Source organism: Chinchilla lanigera, unplaced genomic scaffold (genome assembly GCF_000276665.1).
Source record: "Chinchilla lanigera isolate Chin_1 unplaced genomic scaffold, ChiLan1.0 scaffold00052, whole genome shotgun sequence".
Taxonomy (NCBI): domain Eukaryota; kingdom Metazoa; phylum Chordata; class Mammalia; order Rodentia; family Chinchillidae; genus Chinchilla; species Chinchilla lanigera.
Window position 1 is genome coordinate 698,829 of NW_004955453.1, and position 26,944 is coordinate 725,772.

General features: G+C 51.5%; 1 protein-coding gene across 8 annotated transcripts in view; it reads right to left on the minus strand.

Moving 5' to 3' along the window:
- The window catches only part of LOC102026497 (arf-GAP with GTPase, ANK repeat and PH domain-containing protein 1), a gene marked incomplete at its 5' end in the record, with an annotated part of 356,403 nt that overhangs the window by 130,148 nt on the left and 199,311 nt on the right, over positions 1-26,944 (minus strand). For 6 of the 8 annotated variants that reach the window (XM_005395317.2, XM_013519937.1, XM_005395318.2 and 3 more), the window contains 1 exon segment: positions 15,188-15,346. In XM_005395317.2, the coding sequence (XP_005395374.1) occupies positions 15,188-15,346 (159 nt within the window). 8 annotated transcript variants of the gene reach the window in all.

The window sequence follows — 26,944 nt, forward strand, 5'->3', positions numbered from 1 at the left end:
AACATCTGAAAACCGTTCTCCGTGGCTGTACACCTCTCTCCTCAGCCAGGGGGAAGGAGGGCCCAGCCTGAAATGGGAGCCTTGTGGCTCCCCAGATGCAGCTGCAGGGGTAGGGGGGTGGCGTGGGGGAGGTGGGGTGTTGAGGACAGCGATACTGATAGTATCGTGGTCACTTGAAAGAGCGGCCCCAGTCTTTCTGCCACACCTGGGCTCTGACAATCGCCCCAGTCATGGGGCGGGAAGTTACTGAGCAGGATGCCCCTGCCCCTTGGGCCACCCACTCCGGGGGGCTGCTTTCAAAGGCTGGCTTCCACTGGGAACTCACCCACAGCGGCTTGGGACAGTGAAACCTGCAGCGGGGGCCACAGGAAGGCCAGCAGCGACCACCCAGGATCACCAGGAAGAAGAGGCCCCGAGGACACCCAAGGACCCTGTGCGTGTGTTAAAAAGCACTGAGATTTACTGACTGGGAGGCATTGTTTGGGGCCCTGGGGAAACAGCAAAACAAGACAGAATACCATGGTTTTAAAAAAACTTACAGCAAAAAAAACTTAGGAAGAATCCAGTCCAAATGGTTTTTTACCATAAACTTATGCTGAACACAGAGGGACTCAAAATACATTCGCCCAAATCTGTACCCACCCCTGCGTTGGGTACCTGGCTTGCACCTGCGACCTTTTGGTAACGTAAGTATTTATGATTAAAACAGATTCTCTAAAAAGCCCCCACATTTCAATTTGAGGGTTTGCTCTGCAGTTTTACAAAGGCGTGAGGTGATTTCCTCGCTAGTCCCAGAGAGGAGCGTGTCTCTCCCACCTGCTGGTTTGGGATTTAGCTCACCTGCTCCTAATGATGACTAAGGCCCACACTGCGGGCTTCAGGCAGGGGGCCAGGCTGGGAAACCTCAAACTTCCTCTATCTGAAAAGGGGGTACTGGTGTTACCAGCCCCGAGCGTCCCTGACGGCAGCACCGTGTTCCCTTGACAACGCCCTGCGCTGGACCGGAATCCATTTTGTGAGGTGTTAATGAGAAGAGGAAGCCAAGAACTGTTCACCTTGGGCTGTGCTGGTACAACACACAACCCCACTTAGAACAACTTCCCAGGCCGCTGAGCACAAAGCAGGCAGGAGGGCAGAAGGTCCCACCCGGAAGTGCGGCTGAAATACAGCCTTTTAACCACTTCACAGCGTACCCCGAGGGTCACTTGGACAGTATGTTCATTTACTCCGACCCTCCAGAGCGCCGCTTGGGCAGGTGTCATTTCAACCAGTTGATTCTTGTACTGGATAAATTTGTTAAAATTGTCATTTTTTATTTCCTGTTATATCACCTTATAAAATTAATGAAAAAAATGCAATTTTTGGTCATCCTGTATTTAAATAATTGGGCTGGTAAATGGTTAAAATAGTTTTTATAATTATCACTGGGCATGGTGGTGCACCCCTCCCAGCACTCGGGAGGCTGAGGCAAGAAGATTGCTGTGGGTTTGAAGCCAGGCTGGGCTACAAACAGACAAACAAACCAACAAAAAACCAAAAAAGTTTGATAATTACAGACACATGTGTGTTTCTCATTTTGTGTTTTCCATGCAAATGAAAAACCAGAGTATCATCTCTATAACTAATAAAGATGTTTAAAAACTAGGATTAAGGGCTTAGTGATAGAGCGCTCGGAGAGTGTAGGAAACCCTGGATTGAAGTCCTAGCACTGCAAACACAACCCAACCCAACATGGTATATACCTATAATCCCAGCCGTTTGGAAGGCTTAGGCAGGGCAATCAGAAGTTTGAACCCTGAGTAACTTAAGACTTGGTGAGCCACTATCTCAAAATAAGAAGGACTGGGCATGTAGCTCAGCGCAAAGACCCTTGGGTTCAATTCCCAACGCTGCAAAACAAGCACACAACAAAACCAACCAAGCAAAGGACAAACACCAAACCCCAAATCTCCTCCAAACCAATCCCCCCAAACCCCCCAGGATGACATTTATTTTGGGCAAAGAGCAATTAATAATTCACCATTAATATTAGAAAAAAAAATTTTTTTAAAAAAGGACTTAATTTGTTCCACTAAAGTTTACCACATCATTTCTGTTTTGGAATTTGGCTTTTATGGAGGGGGAGAGGAGATAAAGGGTCTGAGATCATGGATTGTATTTGTGTGAAGTTTAAAGCATTTTCTTTATCATGGTTAAAATTTTGTCAATACACTTCAGTCCAATCCTACCGGTTGATCTTTGGGGAAAATTGCTTCAAAATAAAAAGGAAGATAAGATTGTGTTCCCCAGCATAATAACTGACATTTTTCTCTTTTTCCTTAAGCACGGCCTGGCGCCCCGTGGCTGGGAGGGGTCAGCGGTGGGTGCGGAGTGGGGTCTGCAATCGCCATCCATCAAAGCTCGCTTTTCTCATTCCTCTTCCTGCCGCTGCCTTTGGTCCCCCGGGGTGAGGTTAAAAGCAGCGACCACCGGGCCTCCCCTGTGGCTGAGGCCGTCCTCACCAGCGCTGCCTGCCTGGCTCGCCTTGCCCCCACTCCCGCAAAGGCTTGCAAGCTTTCACGATTATTTCCTGCTCCGTCGCGTGTTTGTCATTTGTCTCTGCCCGAACCCCTGTGTGTCCTGCTGCCCACCTTTGGGGTCCTACCACTTACCAGCTCACGCTTTGGCTGGACTGGAGGAACCACTGACTACAGCTGGGAGAGAGGGCTTCCCCGGGGAATCGAGGCACGAGAGACTAGGCGTTTTCCATCTCAAAGCCCGGTGCACGGGGGCCATGGCCCAGGCCAGACACATTCGCCGCGTTTCCCCAAGTTCTCAAAGTCCAGGGCACACCTCTGCCTCCTCCACGTCCTTGTGGGGAAGAGCTCCTGGAGGCAGCTTCTTTGCTATTTTCAGTGTCTTCCTAGCTACAGAAAAGGAAGAAACAGGTGTGCGCTCTGTGGAATTCCAGCACGTGTTCTAATTCCAGATCTCAGGACGCTTTCCGCTGTTCACACTGTCCATTCTGCCATCCAGATTCCAACGGCTGCTGGCAGGACAAGCAGTGCATCCCAATGCGAGGAGCCTCAGCGTGGCAGCTGAACTCGCTTCTGCTAGGGGGTTTGTGTGCCTGGAACAGCCGGGTGTACTTACTAAGACCAGAGGGAAGTGGAAGAATATGCATATACTGGTGAAGGGAGCACGGTGCTCATGGACCTAATACGCAAAATGTGTACCTGAGGGAACCCCTAGGTGTGCAAGGCGCAAGCCAACCTCCCCTTGGATATTCAGGGACCCAGGCAGACCTGTTCACCTGTAAGGGGCAGGAATGAGCGGAGGAAATGGGAACGGGGTGGGAGGGCAGACAGACAGACAGACAGCCGCATGTTGGGAACGTCTCAGCAACTTTCAGCTTCTTAGGCAGAACATAAGACCTGCTGCTCCTCTCTGATGGGCTGCATCTACACTTCTGACCGATTCTGCTGAACACATGTTTCCAGGAAAACATCACCAATGACACCGGGCAGGGAGCAGGTACCTGCCTATTCACACCTGGTGCTTTGCGCCAACAAACCTGTGTGCACAGGTGAGCGTGCATTCTGAGGGAGGAGGGCCGGGGCAGATGGGGATGCACAGCCTTTGGTCCCGATGGCACAAGAGAATCCTCATAGAAAAATTACACCACGCACAATGACAGCAAGCTCTAAACTGTGACCTAGGCTACCGTGGACATAGCGTCTAAGTAAAGCCACTCGAGACCTCCAGACCACTGGTTCTCGTGTGAGACAGGCACCGCACAACTGCACTGTAATCCCAGCTGGCTGAGGGGACCCGAACCTGAACATGGTCCCCGCTCTCTGCCACCCGGCCCTGTCCTGTCCTGGCCTCAGATGCTGCCTTGCTCTGCCACTGCCAGCCGAGGACAGCTTCCTATCACCAGCAGCAGGGTGCAACATGCTCGCTCTTCTGAGAAATTAGACTTTGATACGGAGAATGTCTAGCCGAGTGTGAGCAGAAGTCCTCAAACGTCACCTCCGGATTCTCGCTCTAGCTCTCCAGCAATGAAATGCATGGTTGAAAATAACTTTACTTCGACGAATACGTACTTATTGCTGAAGGCCGGACACAGAAGGCAGAAACGGAGTGCCTCGCCCTCCCACAGCGCCCTGCCCCTCCACACGGATGTGCGCACGCGTGGTGCCCACAGGCAGCCAGGCAGCCAGCTCTGCCCACGGCCTGGTGTTGAGCACTTGGTCCTCATCAACTGTGAGATCTTGGGTCAGTGATTCTGCTTCTCCAGGACTCAATTTTCTCATAAATGAAAACAAGAGTGGGTGTGGTCGTGCACACCTGTAACGTCAGCACTTGGTAGGCTGAGGCAGGAGGACTGGCACAAGTTTGAGGCCAGCCTTGGTCACAGTGAGTTCAAGGCCAGCCTGAACTACAGAGCGAGACCCTGCCTCAAAAACAAGAAAACCAACCAACCAAGCAACCAAGCAACCAACCACACTACTTCACAGAGTTGTGATGTAGATCCATCAAGTCCCCCAGATGAACTACTTAATCCAGGGCTGAGCACGTCGAAGACAACCGGCAACTTCCAGCCCCTCTTACCCTGGGCCGCCCTCAGGAAGTTCGGCTGGTTGACACTGACTGAACCCTGATGGATGCGGACACTGTCAGGAGCCTTCAGAACAAAAGGGGTCAACAAGACAGAGTCCCTGCCCTGCAGGAAGCTCGAGATCTGGTGTGGGGAGGGCAGCAGGACTGTGACAGCGACAGCAGGTGCTGGAAGGTGGTGAGCAGTGTGGGGAAAGCAGTGTAGGCTCTGTCCACGGCACTGTGCCGCGGGGACTGGACCCAGGGCCCCGTGCGTGCCAGGCACAAGGTCTGTCCTCTGGCAGCGTCCTCAGAGCCGGGGTCAGTTTCAGCGGGATTGGCGTGGCTTCCTGACAAGGGGATGGGGCTGCATGCGGGGACAGTGCTAGGCTTGGGTCTTCAACGGTCCCTAAAGCATGGTGTGCTAAATGCTTGGTTTTGGAACTTGGAGCCACTGGGAGGCAGGGCCCAGGGGAAGGAAGTTAGGTCCTGATGTCCTCGGCCACTGTCACTCTTGCTTCAGGGCCAATGCAAGGTGCAATCTCCCCTGCCACAGTATCCGTGCTCCGAAGTGACAGGGCCAGGCGACCATAACGGAAACCTCTGAGGCTGGGAACAGAAAAAGACCTTCCCTCCTTCCCTCAGCTATGTGGCAGAGCGGCCTAAAGGTGACTCCACAGAGGTCCCCAAGCGTGGCAGGTGACAGGGCCGTGGGGTGCGAGACACAGCCCAGGTGTGGCAGAGCCACAGGGTCAGGTGCTGCTCAAGTGGGTTCACAGGACAAGGTCACCTAGTGTTCTACATGAACCTTTCCAGGTGACGTAGGAAGCAACGGCCACACAATGTCCCCTTGGAAGGGTCAGAGCCGGTCCCCCTTTGCTGGCCACACGGGTGGTTTTCAGCCTCAGAACGGTTTTCGGATGGTGTGGAGATTTACCACATTTACGCTTCCCTTTCAAGGGACAGTAAGTAGGCACCTGGGACCACAGTCTACAACATGGAAAGTTGTGACGGACTGTACTTCCCTGGAAAAAGCCCATTTTTGGGTCTAGCCTCATTTGTGGCAATCAGTACATAACCACGTTCTGGAGGGGCAGCCCTCCAACACCAACGGCCTTGTGCAAGACGCTTTATTATTTGGAGGAAATGAAAAGACACGGTGAAAATCAGCAAACAGAAAGAGGGGTTAGGCCCCCGCCCGGGAGGAAGGGGCAGTTACTGCACGGGGTGGACAAACGGCCCCAGGTCCCTCTCGCCACTGGCTGGCATGGCTGCCCACTGTAGGACTTGGGCCCCAGAAGCGTATTTCCCATGCTTATAAAAATGAAAGAACCTTAAAAACGCAAAACGTAGCATATTCAAGACAATTCTAAGGAAAACCACTGTGAGGGCAAATAGTTTCTTTTTTAAAAAAAATAATGAATTGTGCAGGAAGTTTGGTCTGGACGACCTGACCGCTGATCTCCAGCTCTCCCAGAAGAAAGGCAGGTGCCGCCCTGCGTGGAACCACAGACCTTGACTGCCTCCGATGGGAGGGTGTGATGATAATTCTTCCTGAATGTGTGGCCCAAATGGATGCTGCAGCCTTGCAAATCTCATCCGGGGCCCTGATCCGCCTGCCTTGCTGCTGCTGTCTCGGCCTCCTGATTGATGGGGGCCTGACGTGTCCCCGGACTTCAATTCCCTGTGTGCTCCCATCATAAAGGCATCGCATGTGCGTGCAAGGAGATGCTGCCGGACGCATGCTTCCTGGGTGCTCGGACGTTAAAGGCAGGCAGCAGCCTGGCAGGTGACCCTCCTGGGAGCCCAGGTGTTGACTTTGCTTTCTACATTAACGCAAAGCTCCATACAAAGTGAAGCAAGAGGCAACATTTGGCTTAAAGCTAAGCTTCCGGTTTTGGGGAGTTAAGTTTACGATTATTCCTTACACACAGGAAGTACTTTTCAAGTACCACGCTCACCTCAGTTACAACTTCAGAGTGCAGCAAGGACTACACACTCACAAACACTATGAAAACATAGTGTGCCCACCTACAAAGACAGCCGGTAGGTCTGCTACCCTGCCGAGTGCTTCGGACGGCGGCTTCACACGGGAGGCGGATTCTCGAACCACAACCAGATGACAAGATGAGGTGTGAGAACTACAAGATGCATTTATTAGGACGCTTCAACCCTCCTCAATTCTGTATTTTAAATGTAATTATAACTGTGCTCCTGCAAATAAATACACAGTTTAAGAGACTCTGGAATACATATAGAAACACTTCCCTGCAAATGTAATAAGATTTTTAAAATCCCACTGCAGAAATAATGTAGCAATTAAAACAGCATTTATAACTAAATATGTTTAACATGCTTCTTCACATAAAAGGATAAAATTTTAAGTCATTTTAAATAACCATCTGCCTCTGTGCCATATAAAATTTTTAGTATCATTGTGTAATTAATATTAATATCACTTTCTGTTAATAATCTTATCTGTCAGATAATAAAGCAAAGATGTAACATACGCTATGTTCACTGAAGTAAGTTTAAGGGTGCAAAGCCAAAGATGCAAACAGTTAAAGAAAATGTGCAGTGGGTTTGGGGCTGACCCTGATCGGCCGCAAACCTGTCGCCTGCGTCTGTCCCCTCCTAGTCGTTTTTTGAAAAACTACTCTCTCCTAATGCTTACTTCCCTTCCTTTCTTCTTGGTACCTTCATTTCTTTATGAAGTCCTTTCGGTCTTTCCCCTTTCACATATATTTGTGAATCAAAGATAGGAACCAAGGGGTGGTTGAAAAGATCTGACCAACGCTATGCTAGTAGGTGACAGAGTCACTGGGGAGATGTGATTGAATTTCTTAATGAAATGACCGGATTTTAGGCAAACTGCAGACACACACAGCGAGTACTGTCCTGGCCTCGAAGTGGTATCAAACTGTGCCCAGACGATCTTGTGTTGCTTCAAGATAAAATCAGATGCTCTAAAATTGCAGAGATCACCGGAGGTTTTCTAGTTGGAGGAGCAGCACATGTCTCTGATCATCTTTCATGCCACTCGGGCTACTTTTGATTTGATGCCGGGGTAGTAATCGACGCTGTCTTTTTTTGGTACCGGGAATTGAACTCACAACCTCACACTTTCTGTGTTTTTTGTCTTTAGGAACAAACAAAATCGAAAAACTGCAGCTGGACATGTTGAGACAAAAAAAAAAAAAAAAAAAAATTAAAGACCTTTGTAAAATTTTAGACTTCTGTCTTTTAGGAAATGTAAAAAGTTTCAGCTAATACCACGTTGTTGTGTTAGGCCAATGAGAAAAGGCTTGACCGAAAACTGGGCCACTCGGCTGAGAAGAGGGGGGGAGGGACAAGCGAGTCCCTGCGACAGTCTCCTGAGACCTCACAGCTTCCCCGGAAGCAGGAGCTGACGGGTGCCGGGGCAACCATGGGCTCCCCTGGCCCTCGGCCTGTGCCACTTACAGAAAACAAGCACACGGGCTCGGGGGGACCCTGCAGAACTGTGTTGCTTCCAGAAAGCTGCAAGGGCTGTGGACAGCCCCAGGTCTGGGTGCGAACCTCAGGACCCCTGTCCTCCGCCTGCTCCGTGCCAGCCCTGCTGCTGGCCCGTCAGCTTCCTACACGGCTGCACCACGCCCACCAGCCGCGGCACCTGCCCTTCCCCTTGTGCACACACCACAGCCACGGGGCTGCTGCCTTCTCAGTGGTGCCGAAGGCCAGATCCAGCGCCTGTCTTCTCAGGGCCACTCCCAGTATACCCTAAGGCCCCGCTGCACAGAGCTTACTGGGTAGTATCTGAAAATGACTGCTCCTAGGACCCCTTAGTGACGACCAGGACGCAGCTTCCAGGGCCAATCTGACAGCCACGCGGTGGGCAGCACTAAGCTAGCTGCCCTCACTTCTGGGACCACTCCCTCCTCCCCCGAGGTCTCACGGGTGCTGCTCTCGCTGTGAAGCCCCGTGCCTAGGCAGGGGTGAGTGTCCAGTGAATGTCACACCACGCCACTGCTTATGGCGGTGGCACAGTTGCCTGCTGGTCACTACACCATCACGCCGTCTGCGGGGTGCATGGTCTGAGAAGCTGGGTTTGCTGGAAGCTCGCTGCAGACAAGACACTGCCGTGGGCTGGCAGCAGCGCCTTCTGGCTGCTGCCTCCTCCCGAGCTCACCGCAGGAGGGGTGGGCAGATCCACAGCCCGCAGGGGCAGGGCAGCTCTCCTGACCTTCACAGCTCAAGTTCTGGGCCAGACAATGCTGTGCATGGCATGGTACGTATCAGCACGCCTGACTTTCCAGTAGATCCCAGAAGCATGGTGACCCTGCCCAGTGTGACAGCCAGGCAGCACCACAGGTCCCCAGGGGGACAAAGTCATCCCTGACTGAGAACCACCGGCCTAGACGCAGATCCGGAGGCTCGGGTTCTTATGTAACGCCAGGCATCCTTGCCACCGTGTGTTTCCAACCATTTCTAGGTTTCTGTCCAGCAAGGGCAGAGGATTAGCGGCCTTCAGGCATGAAACCCAGTGCTCCTGTTCCAGGAATCAGGCAGCATCCGACCGTCCCGTTTTCCTGGGTCAGGAGCCACTGCTGGAAATAGCTGATAGCAAGGAACTAAGCAGACAAAGTACAAAGTTTCAACATTCTGATCAGGAGGGGAAAGAAAAATCCACCTTTCCCCCCTGTGGCCAGTTACCCTGGGAAGCTTCTGCTTTCTCCTTGGCCACATGCCGAGAAGGGAAGGCAGGCTCTGCAGAAAAGGGAGCCCGGGTCAGCCTTTTAATTAGGCCCACTGGCCCAGTGAGCCGAGCAGCCCCCCAGCGGCGGAGACAGGAGTGGGCAGCTCGGAGAGAGGAAGCGCGGGCCCTGTAACACCAGGCTAAGTGAAGGTTGATGAGGAGCCCCAGGGGGAGGGGAGGAGTTGATAAAGGGAACTTCGGGATCCATGAGAGAAGACGTCTATCGGGTGATGTGTACCCTTGAAAGGTGAACACTGTAAGAAGACAAATCATTTTCATGATGATATGTTTTAACTCTCAGCATCCCTTCCTCCTTTAGTAACGCGAGCAGAGGGAAAAGCAGTACGAACTGGCATCAGAAAGACCTGGGTTTGAATTCTGGCAGATCATGAAAAGTGCAGTCCTAGTTTCTCAGCCTTTGTGAAAATGTAACAGACAGGGATAATGATTCCCAATGTGAGATGGGTTTCGAAGGCAGTGTCACAAATGTCACCCCTCACCCCTCCCCTATTAAATTCGGCCTACAAATTAAGCCACCTGTCAGAGACTGGTAGCATCACACTACCACCACCTGCTGGTCAGGCACTAAAATTGTCAGTATACCCTTCAAAGAGAAAAAAATGCTCGAACTACACAAACTAGAACTGACGAACGGGTAGCGCATGTCCTTGGACCCCACGGCTTTGGCATGCTTGCTAACTGTGGTCTCACAGCTGGGGTTGCTGGTCTTACTCGGGTTGGCTCTACGGGAAGAAACAACAAGCACAGGAGAGGCCGCTAGCAAAGCCTCATGGTTCCTGTTCCCATCGTTAAAACTGCCACGCAAAATCACTTCCATCGTGGGCAGAAATATTTCAAGGTTATCAAGAACTCACACGCTTCCCATTCAGGACCTGCTGTCTAATAACTGGACAGGAGAAGGAAGATACACAGTGAAGCAGGTAGAAGGAAACACACCACACATAAAGCATACGTACACAAGCACGCACATGTACAGGCGTGCACACACACATGCAGACCCATGGGCGGACGGCACTGCTGGGGGAGGGGGCAGCAGGGTGTCTGGCTCGATGCGGACAAGGTGGCAGGCGGCCCAGTGGGGGCAGCAGAGAGCAGGGCTGAAGAGCAATGCAGAGGACTCACGCGAAGAAACGCAATATTAAGTGACGGCCGGTGGCGAGGCAGAAGATAAACTGTGGAACTGAAGCAATCGGAGACGGGGTGGAGCTATCAGAGCAACCTGACAGTCAAGGGGCGGGGAAGTGTGGCTGCCACGGCAACGATGACGGCTGAAGCCATCGGCCAAGGCTGGCATTTGCCGGAGGATGGGGGTGGAGAAGCGGCGGGCAGCGGCCTGGTCCACACAGACACTCAGCAAGAATGGCAGACACAGCTGGGCTCCGTGGCATCGGCTTTGGCCCTCAGCACGGTGCACTGCATCTAAAACGTATCTTGCCGCGAAGCGCACTATGACAACCTAGCGTGCTACAAACGACCCCACCCCGGGGGCCCTGCTACCCCCAGGACCGTTCCCTCCTGGCTAAAGCTTCTAGAGAAAATGACCTGTACAGAAAACGATTAACCAGGAAAAAAATTATAGGCTTCCGATAAGATTCAAGAAAACCCTCAGCCAATAGTTGTTGCAGAGATAATTGTTCTGAATCTATCGATAAAGCTAAGCTGCCCCTTCATTGACTGCAAACACCAATTTCTTTCACCCAGGATTATAAGTCGGTGTTCCTGGGCTCACTACTGCCATTACAGTGATAAACAGTTTAAACCACAACAGGATCTGACATGGAGATCAATTCTGGGTCCATAAAGAATCTACACAAGAGGTTTCAGGACAGGAATTTATAGTCACCAGTTTTTATTCTCTCTTGCTGCAAAAATTACTTCTGTCAAACACTTAGGAGAGTGAGAAAAAATGTAAAAAAATTAATTTTTCATGTACTACCGGAGCAGCCCTTCTCAATGCAGCAGAAGTGCAAGATGAATATGTGCTGCATTTAAAAAATTACGCCGAGCAGCATGTGGCACTTGGCGTGGGTGGGATCCAATCCTCTGTGCTGCTTGCAAGCCAGCAGACAGCAATTTGAAACCCTGAACGAAGCTGTCGGATTTCCTCTGAGGGCAGATGCGAGGCTCATGTTAGCGACGCCAAATTATATTAGACGTTTAATTTTAAACCTCAGGTACTTAAATGTAAAACCTTATAACAGTAATAGTCATAAAGCGGTGGGGCATTCCATTTCACGGAATGGATTCTTCTTCCCTTAATTTAGCCAGCACCTCCTGTTTCTTGGGCAAACGCCCACTACAAAGTCATCTATCTAATTAGGAGTTGCTCCCAGCTGTTAGAAGGCCAGCGCCCCAGGGGTACCTGGGTGGGGGAGTAAGGGGGATTGAAAAGTTCTCTAGAGCCCAAGTCTTAATTTAGGGTGGATATGGGGGCAGAGAGAAACCGAATCATAATGCTGCTGTTAGCACTGGCTTTATAAGAAAACCGGGTGACAATGGCAGGCGTACCCAGCCGCGTACAGACGTGCATGTGCTGAAGCTGCCTAGCTTTCCCCTCCACTGATAGCAATGAGCTCCTGACTCCGAAATCCAAAGATGCGCAAGGGTGAGAGGGGGAAAGAGAATGATTTAAAACAGAAGCAGAGAGACTGCAATCGGCTGCACCTTGCAAGGCAGAAAGGCGCCACTCCTCTGTTTACTTTCTTGGTGATTATCTGCCAAGCATTGCAGGGCACATGTCTGCAAAGGTGAAGTCTTAAAATCTCTGTGTAAATGAATTTTACTGACATTCTCCACCAGACCCCAGGACGAGGTGGTCATTAAAAATGGCCGGGGTTGGGCCACTGATGAACAAACACGTTAAAGCAGGACACGGGAGATGGCCAGCAGGTGGGGGTACACCTTGGGCAGCTCCTTTTCTAGCCAAATTCCAGGAGAGGCCAGACGTTGCCTGGTCCGTGGATCACACTTTGAGAGGCAAGACTTGGGAGCGGTGGCTCTCCAGTGTCGGCCTGCAACACGGGCCCATCGCATGGCCGGTCGATGCACAGGTTTGTACCCACTGGATGCAAGGGGTCCGGAACTGGGCCTGAGAATGTGCGTTCGTAAACAGTTCCAAGGGGGCAGCGGATGAGAAGGGAAAGCTGCGGCCTGAGTCGAGTCCCGGCTCTTACTGGCCGCTCACAAGGGACATCTACCCCTTCTGCAGTGGTCTCCAATTACTGTCACATTACTACTGTCCTTTCCAGACACACACTGGGGAGGACACACTGTCCTACAGGCACCAGGAAGATCCCCCTGAAAGCTGCAGGGAACATACTCCTGGGCGCCCCTCCATCGTCCTGGCTCCTGTTCTTTACAGTGTTTTGAAATAAGATGCGAACGGATCTGGTGATTCTGGCCTCTCAACCCTCCTCTCTCCTCTTCTGCTTTCGTTCTGGCCGCCCCCGACTGACGCCGTTCCTCAGCTGTTCCAAGTTCCCTTTTACTCCTTTGCATCTTTGCCTAAATTTTCCCAATGCTTATAATAACTTCTTCCTGCTGGTTTTGTTTGAGACAGGGTCTTACTCTGCAGTGCAGACTGGCCTTGAACTCCTGGTGATCCTCCTGCCTCAGCCTCCCAAGTGCTGGAACTACAGGTGTACCACCATACCTGGTTTCTTCCTGTTGTTCTGCAGCACTCTTTGGTTCTTTAGCACTCAAGTGTGATCCTCTTTGGGAAGGTTTCCCTGATGAACTAGTGATCCTCAAACTACCCAGAGCCTGGGCTGGGGCTTTTCCTCCTCATCCCTCAGCAGGCTGACACCAGGGCAGTCAGTAGCTTGTGTCTCTGGTTTCCTGTGTTTGCCGCTCTGGTTTCATAACGCCAGGGTGCACACAGGTCCCACGTGGGGTCGTGAACGACTTTGAAAATCTGAAAGCAGCCTTCATACCGAGGTGACTCCAGTCTCCTATATAGGTATGCGCACATCAGTGCAAGCAACTCCACGGACAGTGACTTCCAGCCACACTGAGGGCCTGGAAAGAGCAGGGTCTCGAGGTAGCTACACACAGCTCTCAGCAGGAAGGGAAGTCACCCTGCGGGCCTTTGCCGGGTCACTGTGCAGAGGAAAATCTGTACAGAGTGGATTTGGGACAGATGAGCATGTACAGAAAATATTGGGAATGTATGGGAGGCAAAGATTCAGGGCTTTGGTCTCTCTCAGGAACTCACCCTTGAGTCCCCTCTTCTCCCCAAAGACAGCTCCTGTGTGGATGAGGGGACCCCCAGAGCTGCTGCTCCCGTCAACAGCTTAGTGCCTCATGGCTGCCAACACAAAGCACAGCCGAGCCTGCAGGTGCAGCGGCACGCAGGGCGGGGCCTCGGCAGCCGCGCACGTGCCCTGGGGTGTGGGGGTCCTCCTGGAATTCCTGCAGCCAGCAGTGAATGTGGCTCTACTGAGGAAGGCAGCACAGCGCAGAACCTCACTGGACAGTCATGTTAAAGACAGCAAAGCACTTGGAAGTGAAATAACCAAGTTTGAAGTATATGGACGAGCTGCTCCTCCCAAACGAAGTGACCATGCTAAAAGAAACAGTTGCTACTCAATAAGGGAAGCCAGGCGCCACACGTTGAGCCCTGTGGCTCATGACTACTGAACAGACAAGGAAACTGAGGATCAGGAGGGAAGGGACACAGAGGACCACAGGTCGGCGGGGGGAGGAAGTGCAGGTGGTTAACTGATGATGATTTAAACCTGCTCCACGGGGACCCCAAGATCCCCCCAGGACGCCACAGAGAAGGGAGGAAGGCTGGCAGAGTCCTCACAGAGGTGGGTGGCAGCTGCATGTCATGTATCCGAGTCTTTTCTGGGGTCAGCAAGGAGCCTGGCTGGAAGGGGGTGCATGCTGGGCTGGGCCACCGGGTCCCGCTTCACCTCTGCGCTCCCAGCCTCCAGCTCTCAGCTCTGCCCTGCGCGGCACCCTCTGGAGCTCCAAGATGGACTCCACTTCCCCTCCTCCCTGGCCTCTCCAGGTCTCCCCCTGAGGCCTGTGCGTGGCCCCAGCTTGGCAGCATTGTGGAGCAGCTAGAAACGGGGACGATGTTTACCAAAGCTAAAGTCCTGCCGCAGCAGCTGGTGGGTCTACAGGGAGGACCTGATGCTGGATCTTTTAATTAGAACAAATTATGCTAAAATTGCTCTAAAGCCCTGTCTGATAGATTATGTACAACAGTGGGAATTCCTTTAAATACCGGTGAACAGGCCACAGACAAAACGCCACTGGCAAAGCAGGCTGCAGCCAGGCGGCGCGCCCTCCACTCTGCATAACTCATGCTTGTACACGCGCGTCAAGACAGTTCCCAGCGTGCAGCTTGTCCCCCCAGAACAGGAGCTGCTGGTCCAAAAATGTGGGAAGAGGTGTAGGAGCAAGGGATTAAAGACGGGATGCCCCTGAATTTAGAGGGTGCAGTAGGAGCCCCAGAAACCTGACGAGCGGAAGGAATTAGCCATCACAACATAAAAAGCGCACTAGTGGCGGCCTGTGGGCCACACCATGTAGGGCAGTGTGACGGGGACACGTCTGATGCTGTTCCTTGGCCCCGCCATCCTGTGACCAAGTACGCCTGTAGACCCGGTTTCCAGATCTGTCCACTGGGGACGAGCGGCTACTCCCTGAGCAGACAGGAGCAGATGAGACAGAGCGGGTGAGGCAGCCTATCAGGGACAAAACGCCCCACAGACGACAGGCGAGGTGTGTGCCGCTGTCACTGCGTGCTCCACACGGACTGAGCGGCTCGGGCGCCACGCCCAGCCCCTGGCAACACGGAGGACCTGGAGGTGGCCGCGGTCTGTGGGGTGCGCCCCCTCTTACCACTGCTGATGGCCGAGTTTGCAATGACCGTAGCCTCGCTCCACTGGTCGGCACTGGAGACTGAGTAGGAGCGCTGGTGCATGCCATCCGGTCGGCTGTTGAAGGAGACCAGGCTGACGCCGCTTGCCATCTGAGACCCAGACGCACTAGTGACATTCCCTAGGAATAAACAAGTCAGGTGAACACCACGGCGATCTGCAGAGCACAGAAGCCAGCACGAGTTAAGTCTACGGGGCCGCAGGCTGGCACGAGACGTGGTGGCCACCGGGAGCCACTGCCGTCCTGCCTACGTGGCAAATGGAAGCATCACACGGCACATGATCAAGAGGTGCAAAGCAGTGACGCAAATGGTGGTGGCGCTTGACTGAGCAGTGTCAAGGAACCTCGATGGCTGTGTACAAAGCAATCCCGAAGCTGCGGGACCCTATCACCATCTCTAAAGACAAGAGACCCAGCCAGTGCTGGCACAGCATCACCACAGGGCAGCCGCAGGCCCTGGAGCCCGGCTGTGCCAAGCCAGCCACAGGATCGCACAGGCTCACCCCCAGGGAGTCAGCCGTCTGGGGCCAGACAATGACATGCACGGCACAGCTCCGCTTTAGGACCAACACACACCAAAGTCCCAGATGTGCCGTGTGGAGCTGCAGACTCTGACCAGAGACATTTTCTCTTACCCTTGAAAAGACCGAGCAGAAGGAGACTAGCCTTAGTGCACACGCGCTGGGATGGAGGTGATCCCATTGCATAACTACGACTTGCAGCAGTTGTTCAACATCAACATGAATTACCTTAGACTCCTAAACGTAATGAGCTTTCCTCCAGAGCTCAGCCAATCACACCTGTTGCTTGTGAACCAGTCTTGGATCTAAGTACAAGAGTTCAGAGGTATTGGGTTTTTTTAAAAAAACTTTCCTCCCATTGTTTCAGTTCAAAACCAATTAAGTCGGCCATTGTTCCAATGGAGCGTTTTCACAGCACCCAGTTTAAATGCACAGCCCGCGAGTGGCTCCTAAACCTGGCCAGTTACCAGAATTTCCTGTGCAGCTTTGTAAAAATAGAGGTCTCACAATCAGGGTTCTGATTGTGATTCAGAAGATGTGGGCTGGGGCTTAGGAGAATATGCCATTTCAGAAGTGCACCAGAGGTCCAAAGCAGCCAGGGAAGGAGCCAGGGCTCTCCCATGAATACGCCCCTCAGCGGATCAGGGCAGCTCCGAAAGTCAGTGGTCACTGATGGCAGCAGACAGCAGCACAACCACGCGGTCACTGAAGATACAGGGTCTCGACACTAAAACGTATTTTCCTACCTCGGAAAAAAAAGGTATCTGTTTCATACCATGGTGGGAACTGGGTACACGCTGAATGCCACAGGGAAGTTAGTCATTGGCAGGTCCGCCTGATTCCAGAAAAAAGCCGCAGATGACATGGAGGAAGGGAAGACTTGAGGGCCACAGCCCCTTCTGCTCACACAGCAGTGATGCTGCCTGGGAGTCTGTCAGAACCCCAGCACCCCAGGCCTCCTGGCACCGGCTTCCTAAGCCACCTCGGGATCCAAGTGCACACTGCAGCTTGAGCAGGCCTGCTACAGAGCTCAGGTTATTTAAAAAACAACCCAGGAGACAGTGAGTAACAGGAAACAACAATTACCGCGGGGCCTCTTCCCCTGCAGACTGACGTTCGGAGAGGTCCTCAGGGGCTGCAGCCCAGGCCTCGGTCTGGCCCCTCCCTCTTGGCACACCGCCAGCAAGGGTACACCAGGGTCCTGAGAGGAGCACTATGCACTCGCAGCTTCTGTATGCCTGGGTGCCACCAGAGCCCCTGGAGCAGCCTCCTGGATGTGGCGAGTCCTTCCATGCCCACGGCAACAGCACCCCGAGGGGGCACGGTGCTCACCTCTGCATGAGTGCCACGCTCTCTGGGTTCACATTGTGTCCCCTGCTCTGCTCCCCTCAGCCCGCTCTCCACCCAGGGGCACCATACTGGCTGAATTCGGAAGCTCGGCTCCCTTTGTGGCTCAGCCAATGAGCAGGAGACCGAGGGGACCATGAACTCGTGGTGTCTACCCCAGGCTCACCCCGAGGGTCCCCTTGGCTGGCTGTGCACTTCCCTGCCAGCCCATTCCTGCCAGCCCTGGCACACATCTTGCACTCTGTGCTTCTCTTTCCCATTGGATGGCGACGGCACGCATCCCCCCATCTGGGCTGCGCTCGGGACCAGGTGGCTCCCAAGAGTGCTCCCTCATCCACCCCACGACTTCCTAGCAGACAGAGGCTATAGGACACTGCTGATGGTTTACAGCTGCTTCAAGAGGAAAGCAAAGACAGGAGAAGAATAAAAGCCGTGAGAAGATACGTGCAAGCAAGATGATTTCTCTTTACGGTGACCCCAGTGGCTATGCGCCCCTCCTGTCCACAGGGACATTTGCTACGTGGGTAAAACGTCAGGGGGGTCAACAAGTGCGGCCCTGTCCACAGATACCGCTCGTGCATGCGCTCTCCCTCTTCCCCTCTCTTATGACATTGAGACTGGAACCCGGTGTCTTCACTGAGCTGCATCCCCAGTCCTTTTAAAGAACAACTTTATTGTGAGACAGCGTCTAAGTTGCTAAGCTACCCAGGCTGGCCTCAAACTCATGATCCTCCTGCCTTAGTTTCACAGAAGCTGGGGTTACAGGTGTGCACCACCAGCTTTAGGTTGATGCAAAAGCCAAACACCTGAAAAATCCAAAATAATGGTAACAGGACACTCCGCACCTGCCTCTGCCGTCTCCCTTGTTCAGTCCTTCCTGACGGTGGCGCCTCAGGACGCCCCGTCCAGCAACCTTCCACAGCGTCGAGCAGAAGTGAATTGAGTGTCTCTGTAACTATGGAAACAAACTCCAGAAAGATCAGTGTGTACCGAAGGACAACAACTCAATCTGAATTCAAGACAGAAAATGCACAAAATGTGCAGACATCCGGGACAGAGCTCGTTTTGTGTCCAAGGTCTTGGTGAAACAAGACACCACACTGCTGAAATGCGAGGGGTGAGGTCCTTCCGGGGCCCACACTCGTGCCCACTGGTTTGCAAACTTCTCACAGTTTGTGAGGCGAAATCAAGCCCTGTGACACCCGAGGACAGCTGTGACGCATCTCTGGCCATGGCTCAGCGCCTGCCTTCTGTCTCAGGGAGCAGGGAACTTCCTGGCTGGACCGCACACTCCTGCCACCTTGCTGGAAGAATCCAAGTCAGCCGGTTGGTCAGGTCCTTTGGAGGCAGTCTCAGGGCCTGGAGCTTGTCAAGCTTACCCACCTGCTCCCACATCCCAGCTGTGGGAATGTACAGAAACGGCAGGACCGAATTTTGGCCAAATCACTGTCTGCATAAGGAAAGAGCATTATTCAGGTAACATTTTAAGCCAGATACATACACTGCGGCCCGAGTCTAGCTTGAGTTCGCAGACGCGTTTTTGTTTAAGCTGGAGATTCCATTCAAAAATCCACAGTTTCTAATATCCCTTGGAAAATGAGAATGTGTGGCAGATGTGCCCTGTGTGTGTTCTTGAAAACAACGGGCTACCACCTCCACCTCTCTGAATCCCAGAATGCACACCGACGCCGGGTCACACCTGCCCCTCCCCTCAGCTGTGCGGGCCGCCGAGGGCTGGCCTTGTGATGTGAGTGAGTAAAGACAGACCTAACTCTGAGGCGGCCCCACGCCCAGCACCACGGGAGCAGCCGCCCTGGCTTAGGAGGCTGTGACGCTTCTGGCCGTGTGTGCTCAGTGCTAGGCCCTCGGTTACACTGAAGCATCGCTCTGCTTTGAGGAAACCCATAGCCAAAGAGGCCAACCACCCTCTAAAGCTCAGTGAGTGCTTTTAATGATACATTTGGAAATAAATTACGACGGGTCATCATTTCTAACGCTGATTCTTATATAACACACACACTAACGAAGTCGAAGGTGCAATTTCACTTCTGCTCCCGAGTGACTATCACTCATCACTTGGTCACGTCACACTGGCCCCGTGTCCTGTCTTCCCACCCCAGCACCCAGCAGTATCGACCTGTGGATTACCAGGCAGGGAGTCCTCCATGCTTCTGAAAATACCCAAAGCACAAAAGGAGACGTGATGCTTAAGATGGCTTTATTCTCTCTCAGAGGACTTGAGTGCTATGTTTCTCAAGTGGTGAGTCATTTCATGGTAACGAGTTATTAATTAAGGCTCAGAAGCTGAGGTTTTCATTTGCCAAAGCAGCTGATGGCTTTCTCTGACGGGCTGAGATAAGGACCTTGACCTCCAGACCCGAGCGGCCGCCACAACGTCCCCCACGCCACTAAGGTCAGCCTGATCCGCAGGGCCTCGCTCCTCACCACCAGGCCTAAAATCCACACCGCCATCAGCGGTTGATGGCTCTGGTGGTGCTGCGAGGAGTAGGTGCAGACCTCCACCCACAGGCTCCACCTGGCAGCTAAAGGATTTCTTTAAGACAAGGCCGGGGCTCTCGTTCCCCAGCGCCAGCATCACAAGAGGGCCAGGAGGACCAGAGCCACACACCGAAGACACCAGGAGAGCTGATGCGAAGTACGAACGTGCCCGAGCCGCCCACTCTACACTGATGGTGCATGTGGCCTGCAGAAGCCCGGCCTGCTCCTAGGTTGGCCCAGCTCTGGCCTCTGGGGCTTCCTTCCTCAGCAGGTGACTACTACCTAGGCACACCTGTGTTTTGCTCTAGAACTGTGCCCTTGTGGAACAGGACACAAAGCTGGGGTCTCTGCAACATGGAGGAAGTCCCTGCTCCACTCCCCAGAGGGAGACTCGAAAGCCAGGTCAGAACGCTCTCTTTCCATGCCCGGAGGAGGCGGGACAAACAGTGGGTTCCTACCCAACTCCACTCAGCATCACTGGGGAGGGGCCTTTAGAGGAAGCTTCTTACCGGAAACAGGGACGCTGGCTTCCCCTGGGGACAGACCCTGCAGGATAGATTCTGGCTTTCTCTTCTTCTCCTCACCCTGAGGCCTGGCAGGGAACCCCTGTACCCCACTATTGGTGGACAACAGCACTGCCCCTTCTTTGTTTTGTGTGATTTTGTGGGGACATCAGGGGACTGAGAGAGTGCATCTTCAGGGCAGGAGCTGCCCATCAGCTGGAAGAATACTGCCGCTTTCTGTGGCGAAGGTTGGGCAGGCTGGCTTGTGCCCCATTATGAAGGACTGGGTATCCCAAACTTGGGACCCGTCTGCTGTGATCTGGATCTAAAATGTGCCCCAGTGGCCAGCTGAAGGGCTTTTGGGGAGTGATCGGATCCCAAGGGCACCCTAAGCTAACCTACCCCAAACCACTGGGGAGCTCATACTCCCCTGGGCTGCTGGAAGTGGGGCCCAGTCAGAGGGATTAGCCACTGGGCCACGCCTCGGGGACGGCACCCTGCCCCCGGCCCTTTCTCTTGGGCTCTCTCTGCCTGAATGCTTGCTACCATGAGGCACGCAGCTCTGCTCTGCCGCTCCCTGCCCACCGTGGCTTCTACCTCATTGCGGCCCGTGAACAATGGAGCCAAACGGCCATGGACTGAAAGCCCCAAAACCGTGAGCCGAAACACCCTTTCCTCCCCGAACTGCCTCTCTTGGGTGTTTGTCACAGCGACGCAGAGCTGGCCAGCACACTGTCTACAGTCTGACCTGTGTGAGCTGGTGCCACTCTGGGAATTAGGGCTGGCGCTCTGGCTACTGCTACTTCCACCAGTGATACACTGTCACCTGTCTTAGCCCACTGGTCTCTGCAGCCATGTGGCACGCTGGCTCATCCGACCTCAAAAGAGCCTTCACTATCCCTGTCACTCACCGTGACGCTGACCCAGACTTCCTTGTCTTACTGTGCTGAATGCCTGCCGTGCTGGGGACAGTGAAGGGGGCAGAGTCTTTTGCCCTTAGAAAACCTACATGTCCATGAGACAGGATCACAGGAGTGCATAAGTGTCCCATATTCAAGGCAGGGTGACACAGAGCCCAGGGAAGTGCTAGGGGTGAGAGCGCCCCCTGCTGGAAGATCCAGGAAGGACCCTGTGGAACTCTTGGATTAAGTTAGTTGGGAGTTAGACCCGAGGATGGATGGACAGAGGAGACCCCTGTCACCCTTCCAGGACAACACTAACTGCTCTTCCAGTGGATCCACAGATGAGACTTCTACAGGACATCTCAAGTCCAACTCATCATTTTCTCCCTCAAGACTCTTCTCCTTCTTTCAAATCCATCCAGATTAAAATTTATATGCGCCGATATGCACAAATACATCCACCACAGGCACATGGACGTTTGTGGCAGCACAGGGGAAATACCGGAAATGCCCACATGCCATGCACACACGGTGGGACAGACACTACCAGACGCAAAGGAGCTGAAGCCCAGCTGTTCAGGGTAGCCGGCAGGCAGACTGGGGAAAGGAGGCAAGCAGGAGAGCTTGGGCTGCTGTGGGTCTGGTCACTGGCCCAAGAGCAAGAAGCACATCCCATCCATGTAGTGAGAAATCCGAGGGTGCCCACCCTTATGTGGGGGGTGGGCAGTGATAGGAGCGGCCCACAGGGCTTCCTAGGAACTGGCTGCTTCTGGATTTTTTCTTTTTTTGAGACAAAGTCTAATTATGCAGCCCAGACTGGTCTCGAACTCTGGGCGATCCTCCTGCCTCAGCCCCCCAAGCGCTGGGATGACAGGTATGAGCCACCACACTCGGCATACCTGCTGCTTCTTGATCTGCGCACTGGTCATCTGCCCATTTAGCTATAGCTTTCGCTCTTTCACTTCTCATACATGTCGCATCTATCAATTTTACTTCCCCTAAAGCTCTACGAAGTGTCACCTGAAGGGTTTGTGTTTGCGGACATTGGGTCAGGAAGTATACACAAAAGCAAGGTTAGGCAGAGAAACAGCTTTACCTGCACCACGTCCTCAGAGAGTGGCACAGCCCTAAGTGGCACAGGATGCCGGCTTCCATAGGAAGGTGTCCCCGAGGGCCTGTCTGGCATTTGCCTCTGCAGTCTCCCTCAGTATTACCGTGGACACATGGTTCCCCGGCCCTTCCCGGTGCAGGAAGACTGTTCCCTTGGATACCCATCTCTGGATCAGCTGGTGCTCGCCTGGTTAGCAGGGGGCGCCCGCATTACCATGCTAATCCGTGTCATCCCAGCGCCACCCCCTTGATATGGATATGTGTGTGTGCTCAGAGGGCCGCCTTGATTAGTGCAGGCCTCCATGTGTCAAAAGCACCAGATTCTCTCCAAAGAATAATTTTAGCTGTACTTACATCCCTACAGTGTAAGAGTTGATTTGAAAAGGTACTTACCTCCACCATATGCTATTTTTCTTTAAACAATTTGCATTTCAAAGTGAATATGGCATTTATATCTGAATGAATATCAGTATGTTGCCTGAACTGATCTCAAATGAGCATTCAAAAGATGCTGGTTTCCTATTGAACAAGAATGTTTTCATCTACCAAATGACATCAAAGAAAGGGTTCCTCTTTTAAGCTACAGGCTTATTACATTAAAAATAGCATGTTCTGGTTTTTAAAAATATACTCTGAAACGACAGCTTTTCACGGCACTCAAATAAAGATTCATCAACAATCATTTCTTTTGAAATATAAAATTTTGTTCACGGCACCTTCCAACCAAGGTTTATCTTTGCCAACAAGACTTAACTTTACCGAAGGCTTTAACTAGGAAAATGTTATGTGGTAATTGACTTACTGGTTAAATAAGTCTGAAAACAAACAAACAAAAAGCAAATATTGAATTTTCCCGTACACCGAGGGGTGGGGGGCAACCCAAAAGGAATCCTATGAACACTGTGTAGAAAACAGACTTTCATCCCTCTTGTGGAATTGTGGAATTTTAAAAAACCCATAACTATAGGAACATGATTGAAAGGAGCTGTCTCTCTCCGGAGGCCCCTCGAAAGATCTGCCTGCTTTCCAGGTGTAGTCTTGTTCACAAGTTTCCGTGTAGCTCCCTGGATTATCAGACCTCGCAGTGCACGGCTGGCCCCGCGCCTCCAGCCTGCACCGGGTCCACCAAGCAAGCGCAGGAGGGGCAGGCTCCCTGGCCAGAGGAGGCCACGCTAAGCTAACCGTCACATCACTTCAAACTCGGCCCTGGCCATCTGCTCCGTCCTCTAATTATAACCCCCAAAAAGTGAGATACAAATGATTTGTGTGCCCGTAAGCAGGGCTCGTTCACTTCAGTATTTGCATTGGAAATCTGCTCTCCTGGCAGCCTGAAGTTTGGGTGGGCAGGGTCTTTTTCCAAGGATGTAGTCAGTCTTTTCTTAGGATGCGGGCAGCTTAGGCTCTGTTTTGTATACAAATACAATTCAATACGTCTACTATTGAGAGAGAAATCTACGGTTACTCAGATTACCATACATTTGTGTGTGTGTGTGTGTGTTTCCCAAGTTTATGAGAGAAGAGAGAATGTAGGGTCCACATCTGTTTGCAGTGATCTGTGCAATAACTACTAACTGCAGCAGTGTGACTACGCTTGGAATTCAAATTCCTAGGGTTGGGTCACGGTTATTTCCTCATGTGAGATGAGCAAATTTTATTCTGATTTTTCTCTGTTCTGATTACGACACTAGAAAAAACGGGAACCTATTGTGTTGCACAAATTTCTTAAAACTTATTTTGCAAAATTGGGGTGCTGGGGATTTAGCTCAGCGGAAAAGCACCTGCCTGGCAAGTGCAAGGTCGTGAGTTCGGTTCCCGGTGCCGGAGAAAAACCAAAAAAACAAAACAAAACAAAACAAAAACAAAAAAAAAATGTACAGAAATACAAATAATGTTAGTAAGTAGATCCCACTAACTAGATCAACATTTGGCTGAACATCTACATACATTTCTTAGCTATAACTACAGGAAAGATGATTTTATACTCTACTCTTTAATATGACTGCCTAACCATTTTCCTCATGTTGCTGTATAATCTTCATAATAATTTCAGATGTGCAGCATCATCTTATTGACCTAATGTAGAGAATTATACTACTTTAAAAAAAAAAAACTCAATAGTGTTTCTAATTTCTCACGATTATAAACAATACTGCAAAGGACATCTTCTACTTTTAGACTTTCCTTAGGATGAACTCTCAGAAGAGCAGTTACTGGGACAAACAGCACCTATCTTTCTGACTCATGATATGCATTGCTGATTAATTTTCTTAATGAGCAGTGGCTAAAAGAAGATGGAACCCGGGCAACATTAAAACAATTCAGTCCGTAATCTGCAAAATAGATAATAACAATGGAGAAGTACTGATAATGAAGATGATAATAATATGCCTCATGCGGTTAATATAATGATCAAATTATGTAAAGCACCTTGTAAACGGCTGAGCCTCTGAACATATTACTTGTTATTAATTTCATGGACAGTGGGTTTTCCTTTTCTCCGTAGTTTCCTTTTTTGTGGAAGCTTAAATTGGCGATAGAGTTAATTTTGTTTGTGTTTAAAATCTACAGACTAGGTATTTCCCTTACATTTCTCTCCTGTCAGAATCTCCTCCCGTCACCTGCTGCACACGTACCTGTCTGTTTCAGGGTTGTGGTTGGCATCACCTGACCAGGGCTTGCCCATTTACCAACTCCGACAGCTACAGGGACACTCCTATGTTCTATCAAAGGCCCGAAGGTCAGATGACCTGTGATGCTCAGGTTGTCAGAGCTGCAGTTTACACAAGGAAAGGAGGGAAGGGAAAGAAAGCAAGTGTGTCAGACACGGTGCAGGAGCAGCTGCAGACCTCTGCTCAGAGAGGTCCGCGTGGGGCTGGATACCCGGAACACCGCCGCAGCCCGTTCCTGGATTACTGCTTTTCCTTGGGATCGATACGATGTGGCATCTGGTGTAATTCAAGAGGAAATGATAAGCACGCCTAAGTTCTCATGTAAGCGATTATACCTAGAAGTAAGTTTAAATGTGTGTTCCAACACAGAGTGTTTGCATTTTTCAGCTCAAAATTCATTACTGTAAATGCCAGCCTCCTTCTCACCGTGCCTGTTTCCACCTGCTTAAGGAATGCTTGCTGCCTACGGTCCTGAAGGCATTTTCGGAGAGCCATCATCATGCCTGCTTAGCTGGTTTCCTGGTATGAGAGCAAGTGATAATGCAGCGTGACAACTTAACACGGAAGGACACCAGCACCTAGGAGTCCTTAAGCTTTGGAGACATCACTCAGATACTAAGTTTTATAGAACAGAACGCCCATGCTGCCCCATCTCATCTCCCACGTGTCTACTCGGTCCACCTCCCAATAACAGACATTCAGTCACATGGTTCCAGATTTAAACTATTCTTTCTTCTTCCTATGATGAACACCGCAGGTGTGTTTTGCACAACATTCATTGCGAATGGACACGGATGTGGACTGGAGCTCTCTCTGGCCACTGAGGCTCCAAGAAAGGACGCAAGGTAGTCACAGGGCCACGCCCTCCTCAGTGGTCACCTGTCTCTGTCTCTCTCTCCTTCCCTGTTCTTATAAAATAGCTCTTACAGCGGAGCAGCATGAGGATCCAGGGACCACAGAGCACTGAGGAGTAACCGCACTCAGAACCAGGACACATTTCGGAGAGACAGTGCTCTCTGCACGACCACTAGCTACAGAACAATGGGCCTGAGGAAGGTCTAGAGACGGCAAGGTGTCAGGGTTGCTTTGAAAATTCTCCTTGGCCAGAAAGAGGTAGCAGGAAGCAGGTAAACGGCAGGCTCAGGACTGGCCCAGGAGGCCCCTCTCTCTGGCCGGGGGAGAGACGCACCCAATGCCCAGGGCCAGCCAACAGCTCCTGGAAGGCTGCGGAGACCATTACCAAGATCTTCCCGGTGCCCTCGCCTTCCCGTGGCTTCTTCCCCGCCGGCCACCCCACTGGTCTTGAAAGCATCATTTCATCAGCGGAAGCACTATTCTTCACCAGACCCACACTTCTGAGATGAAAAAAGTTTCTAAAGCAACTTTTATTTACTTATAGGTCCACTGGTTACCATAGAGACATACAGCTCAATGTCTCCAACATTCCTCTCATGTCTTCCACTGAAATCATCCAGAACCAAGTTGCTTTTGTCAGTTCTTACAGAAAAGAACACTCCATTTATAGTTCAAATAATTGAGGAAGGCTTCCTCAAATTGGAAGTGTGATTCTCATTTATTGTTGAACTGCACCCCAATGGCCTTGACCACAGAATCCCACCATGTAGGATGTGTTATCTGAGAAACCAAATAGTTGTCCTCAATCCTTGTCCTGGCTTTTCACATGATGGGGAAGAGTCACATTTACTTCACGGAGAGACACCTGGTAGGTGACAGGACAGAGGGTAACGGAGAAAGAGGAAGTAACGATCTGTGACTCCAAGAGTTTACAATCTAATGATGGAAACAACAGAGCCCAAATCTGCCCAAACCTCGGAGGGGGAAATGTATAAACACAGAACCACTAACAGGAAAAATGCTTTTCTCACAAAAGCTGCAGCTGCCACAACTCCTGTGAAGAATAAAATACTGCTAAAATACTAACATTAGTGTTTCGATTTCAGATTTACCCAAATGCCTGAAGTTTTAGGATAAAAGCACCCCTACAAAAATTATTTTCCTCTAAAATTAATTAAATAGCCATCAAAACTGACTTCAATCAAACCTTTTTTTTTTTTTTTTTTTGAAGCAGATATAACACAATACTGACTTTGGGTGTTCTTTAAAGAAAATAATTTTCAACCGCCAGGGCTTCTGTTTTCAGTGTCCT